This window comes from Macaca fascicularis, chromosome 8, assembly GCF_037993035.2.
Source record: "Macaca fascicularis isolate 582-1 chromosome 8, T2T-MFA8v1.1".
Taxonomy (NCBI): domain Eukaryota; kingdom Metazoa; phylum Chordata; class Mammalia; order Primates; family Cercopithecidae; genus Macaca; species Macaca fascicularis.
In genome coordinates, this window is record NC_088382.1 from 109,330,397 (window position 1) to 109,345,828 (window position 15,432).

A 15,432-nucleotide genomic window follows, 5' to 3' on the forward strand; every position below is an offset into this window, starting at 1 on the left:
TTTTCTTAATCCAATCTGTCACTGATGGACATTTGGGTTGATTCCAAGTCTTTGCTATTGTGAATAGTGCTGCAATAAACATACGTGTGCATGTGTCTTTATAGCAGCATAATTTATAATCCTTTGGGTATATACCCAGTAATGGGATGGCTGGGTCATATGGTACATCTAGTTCTAGATCCTTGAGGAATCGCCATACTGTTTTCCATAATGGTTGAACTAGTTTACAATCCCACCAACAGTGTATAAGTGTTCCTATTTCTCCACATCCTCTCCAGCACCTGTTGTTTCCTGACTTTTTAATGATCACCATTCTAACTGGTGTGAGATGGTATCTCACTGTGGTTTTGATTTGCATTTCTCTGATGGCCAGTGATGATGAGCATTTTTTCATGTGTCTGTTGGCTGTATGAATGTCTTCTTTTGAGAAATGTCTGTTCATATCCTTTGCCCACTTTTTGATGGGGTTGTTTGTTTTTTTCTTGTAAATTTGTTTGAGTTCTTTGTAGGTTCTGGATATTAGCCCTTTGTCAGATGAGTAGATTGCAAAAATTTTCTCCCATTCTGTAGGTTGCCTGTTCACTCTGATGGTAGTGTCTTTTGCTGTGCAGAAGCTCTTTAGTTTAATGAGATCCCATTTGTCAATTTTGGCTTTTGCTGCCGTTGCTTTTGGTGTTTTAGACATGAAATCTTTGCCCATGCCTATGTCCTGAATGGTACTACCTAGGTTTTCCTCTAGGATTTTTATGGTATTAGGTCTAACATTTAAGTCTCTAATCCATCTTGAATTAATTTTCGTATAAGGAGTAAGGAAAGGATCCAGTTTCAGCTTTCTACTTATGGCTAGCCAATTTTCCCAGCACCATTTATTAAATAGGGAATCCTTTCCCCATTTCTTGTTTCTCTCAGGTTTGTCAAAGATCAGATGGCTGTAGATGTGTGGTATTATTTCTGAGGACTCTGTTCTGTTCCATTGGTCTAGATCTCTGTTTTGGTACCAGTACCATGCTGTTTTGGTTACTGTAGCCTTGTAGTATAGTTTGAAGTCAGGTAGCGTGATGCCTCCAGCTTTGTTCTTTTGACTTAGGATTGTCTTGGAGATGCGGGCTCTTTTTTGGTTCCATATGAACTTTAAAGCAGTTTTTTCCAATTCTGTGAAGAAACTCATTGGTAGCTTGATGGGGATGGCATTGAATCTATAAATTACCTTGGGCAGTATGGCCATTTTCACGATATTGATTCTTCCTATCCATGAGCATGGTATGTTCTTCCATTTGTTTGTGTCCTCTTTTATTTCACTGAGCAGTGGTTTGTAGTTCTCCTTGAAGAGGTCCTTTACATCCCTTGTAAGTTGGATTCCTAGGTATTTGATTCTCTTTGAAGCAATTGTGAATGGAAGTTCATTCCTGATTTGGCTCTCTGTTTGTCTGTTACTGGTGTATAAGAATGCTTGTGATTTTTGCACATTAATTTTGTATCCTGAGACTTTGCTGAAGTTGCTTATCAGCTTAAGGAGATTTTGGGCTGAGACAATGGGGTTTTCTAAATATACAATCATGTCATCTGCAAACAGGGACAATTTGACTTCTTCTTTTCCTAACTGAATACCCTTGATTTCTTTCTCTTGCCTAATTGCCCTAGCCAGAACTTCCAACACTATGTTGAATAGGAGTGGTGAGAGAGGGCATCCCTGTCTTGTGCCAGTTTTCAAAGGGAATTTTTCCAGTTTTTGCCCATTCAGTATGATATTGGCTGTGGGTTTGTCATAAATAGCTCTTATGATTTTGAGGTACGTTCCATCAATACCGAATTTATTGAGCGTTTTTAGCATGAAGGGCTGTTGAATTTTGTCAAAAGCCTTTTCTGCATCTATTGAGATAATCATGTGGTTCTTGTCTTTGGTTCTGTTTATATGCTGGATTATGTTTCTTGATTTGCGAATGTTGAACCAGCCTTGCATCCCAGGGATGAAGCCCACTTGATCATGGTGGATAAGCTTTTTGATGTGTTGCTGAATCCGGTTTGCCAGTATTTTATTGAGGATTTTTGCATCGATGTTCATCAGGGATATTGGTCTAAAATTCTCTTTTTTTGTTGTGTCCTTGCGAGGCTTTGGTATCAGGATGATATTGGCCTCATAAAATGGGTTAGGGAGGATTCCCTCTTTTTCTATTGATTGGAATAGTTTCAGAAGGAATGGTACCAACTCCTCCTTGTACCTCTGGTAGAATTCAGCTGTGAATCCATCTGGTCCTGGACTTTTTTTAGTTGGTAGGCTATTAATTGTTGCCTCAATTTCAGAGCCTGCTATTGGTCTATTCAGGGATTCAACTTCTTCCTGGTTTAGTCTTGGAAGAGTGTAAGTGTCCAGGAAATTATCCATTTCTTCTAGATTTTCCAGTTTATTTGCGTAGAGGTGTTTATAGTATTCTCTGATGGTAGTTTGTATTTCTGTGGGGTCGGTGGTGATATCCCCTTTATCATTTTTAATTGCGTCGATTTGATTCTTCTCTCTTTTCTTCTTTATTAGTCTGGCTAGTGGTCTGTCAATTTTGTTGATCTTTTCAAAAAACCAACTCCTGGATTCATTGATTTTTTGGAGGGTTTTTTGTGTCTCTATCTCCTTCAGTTCTGCTCTGATCTTAGTTATTTCTTGCCTTCTGCTAGCTTTCGAATGTGTTTGCTCTTGCTTCTCTAGTTCTTTTAACTGCGATGTTAGAGTGTCAATTTTAGATCTTTCCTGCTTTCTCTTGTGGGCATTTAGTGCTATAAATTTCCCTCTACACACTGCTTTAAATGTGTCCCAGAGATTCTGGTATGTTGTATCTTTGTTCTCATTGGTTTCAAAGAACATCTTTATTTCTGCCTTCATTTCGTTATGTACCCAGTAGTCATTCAGGAGCAGGTTGTTCAGTTTCCATGTAGTTGAGCGGTTTTGATTGAGTTTCTTAGTCCTGAGTTCTAGTTTGATTGCACTGTGGTCTGAGAGACAGTTTGTTATAATTTCTGTTCTTGTACATTTGCTGAGGAGTGCTTTACTTCCAATTACGTGGTCAATTTTGGAGTAAGTACGATGTGGTGCTGAGAAGAATGTGTATTCTGTTGATTTGGGGTGGAGAGTTCTATAGATGTCTATTAGGTCTGCTTGCTGCAGAGATGAGTTCAATTCCTGGATATCCTTGTTAACTTTCTGTCTCGTTGATCTGTCTAATGTTGACAGTGGAGTGTTGAAGTCTCCCATTATTATTGTATGGGTGTCTAAGTCTCTTTGTAAGTCTCTAAGGACTTGCTTTATGAATCTGGGTGCTCCTGTATTGGGTGCATATATATTTAGGATAGTTAGCTCTTCCTGTTGAATTGATCCCTTTACCATTATGTAATGGCCTTCTTTGTCTCTTTTGATCTTTGATGGTTTAAAGTCTGTTTTATCAGAGACTAGTATTGCAACCCCTGCTTTTTTCTGTTCTCCATTTGCTTGGTAAATCTTCCTCCATCCCTTTATTTTGAGCCTATGTATGTCTCTGCGTGTGAGATGGGTCTCCTGAATACAGCAGACTGATGGGTCTTGACTCTTTATCCAGTTTGCCAGTCTGTGTCTTTTAATTGGAGCATTTAGTCCATTTACATTTAAGGTTAATATTGTTATGTGTGAACTTGATCCTGCCATTATGATATTAACTGGTTATTTTGCTCGTTAGTTGATGCAGTTTCTTCCTAGCCTCAATGGTCTTTACATTTTGGCATGTTTTTGCAATGGCTGGTACCGGTTTTTCCTTTCCATGTTTAGTGCTTCCTTCAGGGTCTCTTGTAAGGCAGGCCTAGTGGTGACAAAATCTCTCAGCATTTGCTTATCTGTAAAGGATTTTATTTCTCCTTCACTTATGAAACTTAGTTTGGCTGGATATGAAATTCTGGGTTTAAAATTCTTTTCTTTAAGAATGTTGAATATTGGCCCCCACTCTCTTCTGGCTTGTAGAGTTTCTGCCGAGAGATCTGCTGTTAGTCTGATGGGCTTCCCTTTGTGGGTAACCCGACCTTTCTCTCTGGCTGCCCTTAAGATTTTTTCCTTCATTTCAACTTTGGTGAATCTGGCAATTATGTGTCTTGGAGTTGCTCTTCTCGAGGAGTATCTTTGTGGCGTTCTCTGTATTTCCTGGATTTGAATGTTGGCCTGCCCTACTAGGTTGGGGAAGTTCTCCTGGATGATATCCTGAAGAGTATTTTCCAACTTGGTTCCATTTTCCCCCTCACTTTCAGGCACCCCAATCAGACGTAGATTTGGTCTTTTTACATAATCCCATACTTCTTGCAGGCTTTGTTCATTTCTTTTTCTTCTTTTTTCTTTTGGTTTCTCTTCTCACTTCATTTCATTCATTTGATCCTCAATCGCTGATACTCTTTCTTCCAGTTGATCGAGTTGGTTACTGAAGCTTGTGCATTTGTCACGTATTTCTCGTGTCATGGTTTTCATCTCTTTCATTTCGTTTAGGACCTTCTCTACATTAATTACTCTAGCCATCAATTCTTCCACTTTTTTTTCAAGATTTTTAGTTTCTTTGCGCTGGGTACGTAATTCCTCCTTTAGCTCTGAGAAATTTGATGGACTGAAGCCTTCTTCTCTCATCTCGTCAAAGTCATTCTCCGTCCAGCTTTGATCCGTTGCTGGCGATGAGCTGCGCTCCTTTGCCGGGGGAGATGCGCTCTTATTTTTTGAATTTCCAGCTTTTCTGCCCTGCTTTTTCCCCATCTTTGTGGTTTTATCTGCCTCTGGTCTTTGATGATGGTGATGTACTGATGGGGTTTTGGTGTAGGTGTCCTTCCTGTTTGATAGTTTTCCTTCTAACAGTCAGGACCCTCAGCTGTAGGTCTGTTGGAGATTGCTTGAGGTCCACTCCAGACCCTGTTTGCCTGGGTATCAGCAGCAGAGGCTGCAGAAGATAGAATATTTCTGAACAGCGAGTGTACCTGTCTGATTGTTGCTTTGGAAGCTTCCTCTCAGGGGTGTACTCCTCCCTGTGAGGTGTGGGGTGTCAGACTGCCCCTAGTGGGGGATGTCTCCCAGTTAGGCTACTCAGGGGTCAGGGACCCACTTGAGCAGGGAGTCTGTCCCTTCTCAGATCTCAACCTCCGTGTTGGGAGATCCACTGCTGTCTTCAAAGCTGTCAGACAGAGTCGTTTGCATCTGCAGAGGTGTCTGCTGCGTTTGTTTAGTTTACTGTGCCCTGTCCCCAGAGGTGGAGTCTACAGAGACAGGCAGGTTTCCTTGAGCTGCTGTGAGCTCCACCCAGTTCGAGCTTCCCAGCAGCTTTGTTTACCTACTTAAGCCTTAGCAATGGCGGGCGCCCCTCCCCCAGCCTCACTGCTGCCTTGCTGGTAGATCACAGACTGCTGCGCTAGCAATGAGGGAGGCTCCGTGGGTGTGGGACCCTCCCGGCCAGGTGTGGGATATGATCTCCTGGTGTGCCTGTTTGCTTAAAGCACAGTATTGGGGTGGGAGTTACCCGATTTTCCAGGTGTTGTGTGTCTCAGTTCCCCTGGCTAGGAAAAGGGACTCCCTTCCCCCTTGCGCTTCCCAGGTGAGGCAATGCCTCGCCCTGCTTCAGCTCTCGCCGGTCGGGCTGCAGCAGCTGACCAGCACCGATCATCCGGCACTCCCCAGTGAGATGAACCCAGTACCTCAGTTGAAAATGCAGAAATCACCGGTCTTCTGTGTCGCTCGCGCTGGGAGTTGGAGACTGGAGCTGCTCCTATTCAGCCATCTTGCTCCGCCCCCCAAAACATTTGTCTTATTTGCTGTAAACACACACACAGAACTTTACAAAATTATTCAGGCCTTTTCCAATGTTCCATTGTTAAGAAGGTAGCTCTTTATAATTTTTACTTGTAGGCATTTTGTCCAATGGTGCATTCGTTCCCCTAGGAAGAAGAACACATGCCTTAACTCACTTTCTGTTGTCATTTATACCAGGTTGTTGGATGTATAAATATCTAGTTTACATGAACTCTGAGTATTCTCTGCGGCCCTAGGTTTATATGTGTGTTAATACATAAGATTCAAAATAAGGAAGATATTTAGTATGTTTCCTGGGAAAAAAAAAGAAAGGCCTGGTGTCCCACGGGCTAGCTTCTCAGAGTGAAAGAAAGGGGAAAGGAAAATTAATAACCCTGTCATGAGTCCCAGGGATTATTTTCATATTTTGTGGTAAAAGTGTATAATTTGGTTTACCATCTGTAAGTTACCCTTTGTGAAATTCATCACCACCCTTTATTGCTATTAAGTTATCACAAGCTCTTAATAAATACTGGCTCACGCTTGTGATCCCAACACTTTGGGAGGCCGAGGCAGGCAGATGACGGGGTCAAAGGTTGGAGACCAGCCTGACCAACGCGGTGAAATCCCATCTCTACTAAAAATGAAAAAAAAAAAAAAAAAAAAATTAGCTGGGCATGGTGGTGTGTGCCTGTAATCCCAGCTACTCAGGAGGCTGAGGCAGGGGAATTGCTTGAACCAGGGAGGTGGAGGTTGCAGTGAACTGCGATCACACACTGAACACCAGGCTGGGTGACAGAGCGAGACTCTGTCTCTGAATAAATAAATAAATACTGGTTCCAAGATTAAAAGCACTTAACTAGCATTTTTATTATTATGTTGTAGCTTTTTTTAATGTAGGAGTATATGTTCAAAGGAAATATCTATTTTAAACTTAAAAGCTGCTATCTGTGGGTGAATCTTTCTGTGGTACTACAGATAACTGTGTTCCCTCATTGAGGAATGGAGTCACAACAGGTTGGTGTGTGCAGTATGTGTAGCAGACAAGGAAGGCGCATGGGGATGAGTTGTATCAGTTGTGTAAGTTTCAAAATTGAACCACACTGAATTTCTACATAGGTATATGGCAAGAAAGAAAAAGGACAAAAAGGACCAGGCAGAACATATTTATATCTGCGGATTTTGTATTTTCTTAATACTTTCTGGCAATGGCTGTTCCTGTGTCCTCACTGCAAACATTAGCATCTTATTAAATTCTCATTGTCATTTGTGTGTTTAAACAAGCTCATGATCAGTGCTGGTAGGCCTGAGTTACAGGCAAATAAGAACTGTAGAATGACTGTAAAAACTAAGACTAAAGCAAGGGGTAGGCTTGGGCAAAAGAATAAAAGAGACTGAGAAAAAGAATTAACAGCACATAAAGTGAATAAAAAGAAAGCAAAAATTATTAGGGTTTGTATGATACCAGGGAAGTATTCCTGTTCAACAGTTCATGTGCTTAACAGAGTCAATATTAGAAATGTGGGATATCTCTTCCCCACTCAGTACTTTACTATTGAGATTGCAGAACTTGAAGCTAATACATTGCCAAGGGAGAATCTGATATGAAAGAAAATTGCTAATTATTTTCTTTATCTTCATATACCCAATATATGGTAGATAACCAGTAACTTTTGGTTGAATAATGGATACATGCCTACATAAATGTCAAATTGAAGGTGAGCCAGGATATCTAAATTCTTTAGAAATGATTAGAAGCATGGTAATAGCACTTGTTTAAGAAATTAGGCCTGGTTTTAGATACTGTGTCATAAGGACAGATATTATGGTTTAAGCCATGAGAGTAGAGAAGTTTGCTGAAATATTAGTTCAAGGGGAGAATAGAAAACTGAAGATTACTTATTGAAATCCCATTGGTTAAAGGTATTATTTGTGACGCTTCGAATTGCACGTGGCAGAAAATCCAACCTAAACTGGTTTAAGCAGTTGTCATGTATGTGAAAAGCTCCAAACCACTGTTGTCCTGAGGCATGGAAGAGTCTGTTAGATTTCTTTTTTTTTTTTTTTTTTTTTTATTATTATACTTTAAGTTCTAGGGTACATGTGCATAAATGCAGGTTTGTTACATGTGTATACTTGTGCCATGTTGGTGTGCTGCACCCATCAACTCGTCAGCACCCATCAACTTGTCATTTACATCAGGTATAACTCCCAATGCAATCCTTCCTCCCCCCTCCCCATAATAGGCCCCGTTGTGTGATGTTCCCCTTCCCGAGTCCAAGTGATCTCATTGTTCAGTTCCCACCTATGAGTGAGAACATGCGGTGTTTGGTTCTCTGTTCTTGTGATAGTTTGCTGAGAATACTGTGCAGCCATAAAAAAGGATGAGTTTGAGTCTGTTAGATTTCTTCCCTCTGCTTTACGCAGCTTCGTCCCTTAGGCTCCACATGCTGACTGCCAGTAGTTCCAGGGCCTTAATTTTCTTAACCTCAAGACCAGGGAGCAAGAGGAAGGGTCATGTTCCCAAAAGTATTATTATACCTTAGTGGTTTTCATTGAATATTATGCTCATTCTGGAACCAAATCAATCTCCAGAGAATATCAAACATAAAGTCCCATAAAGTGTGGCAAGTTCCACAACCTGCTAGACTGTTTCCGGCAAACCAGTCATTGGATTCTGTTGTCACCGGAACATAGCTATAGCTAGCTTAGTGCCTGCCTTCATTGCAGGGCCTCTATTTCTGAAGCACATTGTGCATCCTCTGGTCCTCCTTAGTGCTCACCTGAGTCTGGCCCACTTTCTTCTTGTTCCAGGCTCCCAAATGTTTGTGTGATCATTGGCTTCCTAATTCTATGCCATTTTCCTGATATTTCTGTCCCTACCCTACCTTTATCTTTACTCTCTTGAGAATTCTAGCTATCCCATTCTCTGTCCCCAAGGGAAAAAGAAAAAAGGGATTTGTGTAATAGTAGGGAAGTGTTTTTCTATATTTGTTTTGTAATAATTCAAGTCTGGAATTTTTTTTTCGTTCTCTCCTTGCCCCAGTCAATAAGAACTTGTAATTGTGTAACTTTGGGAGGGTTAAAAAGAGCCTTCCATCAACTCTACTTAAGTTCTCTAAGAGGTTAGGCACTTTGCAAGTGATATGCATAATATAGAATGATATGAATTTTGACATTTCAGTACTAGTTCTTTTAAGACAAATCCTCATAATTTTAGTACAACATCAGTATTTAGTGCAATATCGGTATTTTAAAGTGGTTCCTGCATAATAGAAATACCTAATATGATCCAAATTTTGTATGTATTATGTTATTTTTACAAATATAAGATTTTATCATGCTTACAAATATTCTTTTTTAAATGAAAGCCACTATAGAGTGAGAAAGGAATCTCATTCCTCTCTATGCTTTGTAGACAAAATGTTGTCAAGCCCACTCCTAAAGAGACTTCCAGGAATAAATATCAACCTTTTCTGACTTTTCTTTAGTAGATAATTACCTTTGCTTCCATAAATCTGTTCTTTATGGCTTTCTTAGTTCTTTTGCTTTAATTTTGACCACTCCAAGTGATGGTTTAGGGTGGATTAGAAACAGACACACCTGAAGAGGTACTTACCAAGTTTCTCACGGTCATAGAAAGAGGTTACAAATAAGGAAGGGGAGAAGGCTAGAAACCACTCTGTGCTGTTGGATTTGAACCTGAGGTATCAGTATGAATTCATGGTTTTTAATATATTTACCAGTGGATAGAGAGAGAGAGACAAAGATACGTAGGTATACAGGGGTTGCTGTACATACATATACTTCTTAGCTCTGCTGAAAGGACCTAGCAGCAGTGACACCCCAGTAGCAACGAGCATACCTACCACCCAGATTTTGGTTTCTAGATACCATTCTTCAACAAAAGAAACCAGAGCTCCTTGGAGAAATGGCTGGTGTTGGAGATAGGGTGGGAAAAATACAAGATGAGCCTGAAATATTTTGTGGCCTGAAAGTAAAGAAGTTCTCAAAAAATAATGGGCATAGGCCAGGTGCAGTGGCTTTCGCCTGTAATCCCAGCACTTTGAGAAGCCGAGATGTGCAGATCAACCAAGGTCAGGAGTTTGAGACCAGCTTGGCCAACATGATGAAACCCCATCTCTACTAAAAAGACAAAAATTAGCCGGGCATGGTGGTGGGTGCCTGTAATCCAAGCTGTTCGGGAGGCTGAGGCAGGAGAATCACTGGAATCCAGGAGGCAGAGGTTGCAGTGAGCCAAGATCATGCCACTGCACTCCAGCCTGTGTGACAGAGTGAGACTCTGTCTCAAAAAAAAAAAAAAAAGATGAGCATATACTAAAAGGACACAGGGACCATCTTAAAGGGCTCCCAATGGCCAAAGCTAGTTCAGAGTAAGCAACAATGTAAATAATGATAGTATTGGATTATAACCCATAAAAATGAATATTCATGAGTCCATACTGATATAAATAAATAATTGAATTAGTATATGGGGTAGAAGGGACAGCTCTAGTATATGTGCTACCGAAGTGGGCACTAGAAGGGACAGCTCTAAATAAGGGAAATAGGAAACCACCATTATTACACACCACAAGAAATCATTGCAGGTGAGACTACTGGTGGATGCTAACATCAGTGGGTGAAAGTTTGAAGAAAAAGAGCATATTTGCATAACCTCCAAGTGTCTCTCCCGCAAAAATACTTATTTACAAGGGGAAAGTGTTAACTTTACAGTGGCAAAATGTGACAGACACCACTTTAGCCATATGATCAGAGTTAATATTGTAAATAGTAAAATATTAAGTATCACATACATCAATCTGATGCACTAAGGGTGTCACTTCTGTGGTATTACCAAAAATGCATAACCTCATTCTAATCACAAGAAAACATCAGATAAACCCCAACTGACAGACATGTTGCAGAATGACTGTCCTGGGTTATTCCACAGTATCGAGGTCATGAAAGACAAAGAAAACTGGGGGATCTGTCACATATTAAAGAATACTAAGAAGCTTTGATGATTAAATTCAACAGAGATCCTAGGTTGAATCCTGGACCAGAAAGAGGAAAGTAGTGGGAAAAATGGCAAAATTTTAAAAAGATGTGTAGATTATTTAAAAGTATTATATTGATGTGGATTTCCTGATTGCAGTATTTGTACTAAAGTTACTTAGCTAGGTGAAGGGTATACAGGAACGTTATACAGTATGTTTTTTCAGCTTTTGTGTAGGTCCAAAGTTATTCCAAAATAGAAAGCTTTTTTTTTTTTTTTTTTTAAGTGAAGGGTCTTGGAGTAGATGATTTCTAGATCTCTTCCATCCAGCCTTGTTATGTTACAGTGGTACAAAATGAAACCGAAGATGTAAGCAGTTTTATTTCCTGTCTACCAATTAAGAAATACGTTGAGGCAGCTGAAAAATAGGATCAGATTCTAAACTGTCGATTCAGTTCAATGGAACATGTCCTGAATAGCTACTGTTGTGCCCAGGACTACACTGAATAAGCTGGTCCTTGCCTCCAGCGTGGTCAGTACTAGAGCTTGAAAATGGTGTGATCGTCTCTTTCAGTCACTCATATTATTCAGGTGTCTCTTCTTTGATGTTTTAAAATAATGGAATTGGAGAGAATGAAATAGAAATTGATAAGTTTTAGAAATTTGTTAAAGGAAATAAGAGCCTTCAAAGAGGACCTTAGATTTTTCAGTCTGGGTGCCTGAAGAGATAATGATAACCATTAAATAAGGTAAGCAAACTAGGTGGCCTTTGGCATTAAACACTGTGTACAAGGATTCAATATGACTATCACAATAAGATTACAAACAGTTAATTAGGTATGTCAGTGTGGGGTTGTACAAAGATATGTGTATTTGAAAATAAAAGATGATGTAATCCTGACATTCTGTTAATGCTCATTTACTAAATAATTGTACTGAATTAAGGCTATACTTTTATGCCTTTATGGCAAATTTCTGGATGATGAATAGATATATTTCATTTAGCAAATATTTACTTTTAGAAGTTTTAGATATTTTAGAAAGGTAATGCTGTTAAGTCAGAAAATTATGGCTTAAGTTATGGACTCTGTTAATAAAGATGGTTTTTTATTTGGGGGTATTTTGGGGCCTGTTTCTATTTCTTTTATTTTCTGGAGTGCTTTTTTTGCTTGTTTATTTGTTTGTTTAGACTGAGTGAAAGCTTTGAATCAGGATAATTGTAAATGAAATGGTAGTTTCAGTTTCACAATTTGATGAAACATTTTAAGCAATGGATTTCCACCATGATTATTTTTAAACAAAAGTCTTATCTCTAACGCTTTTGTGGGTGTGATGCCTTCTGTGGAGGATTAGAGGTTGAATATCTTATTTCTGCAGTAGGAATATACAACTTATATGAAATTTTCAAGTCTCTACAGAATTGAAAAGTCAGTGTGGTTACTGTACTTTGAAACATGTGTATACTATGGGCCTAAGGTGTTTTTTAATCTTTCATCTTTTTTAGGGATCAAATATCATTAGAAAAATAAGCCATGGGCATTACAAACGTGGTCTGGTGAAATTCAATATTCACTATGACAATTTAGAATATGAGCTCCTTGGGAGGAAAGTTAACTCACCACTCTAACTTTGCATCTAAATATCTTAAAATGTGCCATTGGTTTTATGAAAACGTTTTGATCTACACTCCTATTTTAAGTTCAAAAGAAAACCTACATTTTAAAGTGTATTCCTTTTCTGGGTATATTTACTTTGAACTATAGCATATAGTTTTTCTCATAAATCTAACCTGCCACTATCTGTTTTTAAGACTTTGTAAACTTCAAGTGGTTATGATGTGTGAAGTTTGGATTAAACTAAAATTTTTAGAAAACACATGTTATATATTTTGATTGTTTTGAATTTTAACATGGGCCAGTAAAAAACTTGAGTGTCTAGCAAAGTAATATACTGCACTCTGTTACTGTACGAAATCACAGAAAATTACCCTTTCCCATCATGTTAACAATAGACAAATGAAGCAGCTGTTCTTATTCTTAATGTAGTTGCTTGAAAAACTTGCACAACTTAATGAAAATGTCTCTACTCATAAAACTTAAAATGCTCACACATGGAAAAAGTCATAATGTTTTGGCAAATATTACTTTGTTAGGAATGTGAATGAGGTATACCTGCTTTATAACTAGAACTCTGTATAAATGGCATGAAACGGTGGTGGACTGCCAACTGAGCAAGAAGACTCTGACAAAGGACGAATTAATACTCTTCAAAAATACAGACAGTTCTTTCCCAAACATTTTTTTGATAAGGATGAATTATATACTCTTCTCTATTTTTTTTTCAGGCGTAATTCTTGGGTCATCATTTCTACTCACTATAAACGATTTTCTCCTTAAAACAAGTCTCAAAGAAAGAAGCCGCATTCTGATAGGACCATGTTGTGCTACTGCCAATCTGGAAGCTAAATGGTGTAAACACAGCGGCAATCCAGGCCCGGAGCAATCCATACCAAAAATATCCATTGACTTAAGAGGAGGTCTGCTACAGGTCTGTGGGTATTGGCCATATTTTTTTCATAGGTTATTAACTAGCCTCTGTTCAGTTTTTGAACTGTTTCACTAAATTTTAAATGTGTGGTAAGAAAGGGTATTTGTCAGATTGCTACTTGTTAAATTTTCCACAACTTTATTGAGATATAATTCATACACCAGACACTCTACCTATTTAAAGTATACAATTCAGTGGGTTTTTAAGCATATTCGCAGAGTTGCACAATCATTACCACAGTCAATTTCAGAACATTTTCATTACCACCAACAAAAAAACCCATATCCATTAGCAGCCAGTCGCATTACCCTCTAACCCCCTCATCAGGCCTAGGAAACCACTAATCTACTTTCTGTCTCTATAGATTTACCTATTCTTGACATTTCATATAAATAGAACCATATAACCTGTGATCTTTTGTGACTGACTTCTTTCACTTAGAGTGTTTTCAAGGTTCATCCATGTTTACCAAGTGTCAATATTTTATTCCTTTTTATGGCCAAATAATATTCCATCATATGGATGTATTGATTCATCAGTTGATAGACATTTGGGTTCTTTCCACTTTTGACTGCTATAAATAATGCTGCCATGAACATTTGTGTACAACTTTTTGTGTGGACATATGTTTTCATTTCTCTTAGATATATAACTAGGAGTGGAATTGCTGGGTTGAATTTTTTTTTTTATGTGTAGACTTTTCTTTTTGAGACAGGATCTTGCTCTGTCACCCAGGCTGGAGTACAGTGGTACAATAATAGCTCACTGTAGCCTCAATCTTCCAGGCTCAGGTGATCCTCTTGCATCAACCTCCTGAGTAGGTAGAACTGTGTACCACCACACCCAGCTAATGTTTCGTTTTTTGTTTGTTTGTTTGTTTGTTTGTTTGTTTCAGTAGAGATTAGGTCTCACTATGTTGTCCAGGCTATAGATTTTTTAAATTATTAATACTAAAAGTAGTCAACCTGTTGCAGGCACAGTGTCACTAGCAATATATAAGAACCATTTCCTAATATTAAATATTTTACATGTGATGAGATCTGATTACAACACTTGATAAATTAGTCACATTGCAAGCTCTTAATGCATTTGTATTAACAGCCAAGTGTAGAATATATGAAGATATCCAACTTATTTCTTGATTATTTTGTGTTTGGATAGATTTTAATTTAATCTTTATGTAATTTGATGCCACTTTAAACTTGACATGAATCCAAAAAGCTTGAAAGATTCACAGTGATAGAAAATTAAAACAACTAATTGGTCAATAATAGAGACATTAAATGTGAATTTTCTTTCTTTCTTTCTTTCTTTCTTTCTTTCTTTCTTTCTTTCTTTCTTTCTTTCTTTCTTTTTTTGAGATAGGATCTCATAGGATCTCATTTTGTTGCACATCCTGAAGTGCAGTAGTGTGATAACAGCTCACTGCAGCTTCAGCCTCCTGGGCTCAAGAGATCCTCCCACCTCAGCCTCCCAAGTACCCAGGACCACAAGTATGCACCACTATGCCTGACTATTTTTTTTAAGAGACAGGTTCTCACTATGTTGCCCAGGCTGGTCTCAAACTCATGGGCTCAAGTGATCCTCCACCCATGCTGGGATTACAGGCATGAGCCATAGCACCTGGCCAATTTTTTGTTTTTATCTAAAAGTTGTATTGCCTCAAGTTTTCACCAGTTTTCTTTTTAATGTACAGAGCAAGATTTGGGAAGATCCTAATAACTTATTGTTTTGTGTTGCTTTGGAGATTTTCAGCATCTATCAGAAATCTTCATATATTTAGCAATAAGCATGTATTACTTTATCAAGAATATTCATTGTCTTACCTTTTTTCCAAGGCAGCCAAGTAACTTCACATTAAAAACAGCAATGATCTGTTTACATGACCAAGTGCTTAAAAATAAAAAGTAAGAAAATTTTAAACCACAGCATCAATAAAAGCAAAAACAAAGTACAGTGTATTATCTCTGTATTACAGTCATTGTCTCTTGACAATTTAAAGGCTAGAGCACAACATTCTACTCCCCAGTTTGGCTTTTCACCTATCTCTATTTTTCAACATCCAATAAAAATACGATTGATGAGAACACAAGTACACTTAGTGTTATATCTCTTA

The 15,432-nt window shown here is 38.5% G+C and overlaps 1 protein-coding gene across 37 annotated transcripts in view; it reads left to right on the forward strand.

Annotated features, from left to right (window-relative positions):
* The window catches only part of VPS13B (vacuolar protein sorting 13 homolog B), an 857,597-nt gene that overhangs the window by 688,069 nt on the left and 154,096 nt on the right, over positions 1–15,432 (forward strand). For all 37 annotated transcript variants that reach the window (XR_012416558.1, XR_012416559.1, XM_073999176.1 and 34 more), the window contains one exon: positions 13,114–13,316. Coding sequence is in view for 35 of the 37 variants with exons in the window: in XM_073999176.1 (XP_073855277.1) it covers positions 13,114–13,316 (203 nt within the window). In the remaining 2 variants the exon portion in view is untranslated. The remainder of the gene's footprint in view (positions 1–13,113; positions 13,317–15,432) is intronic.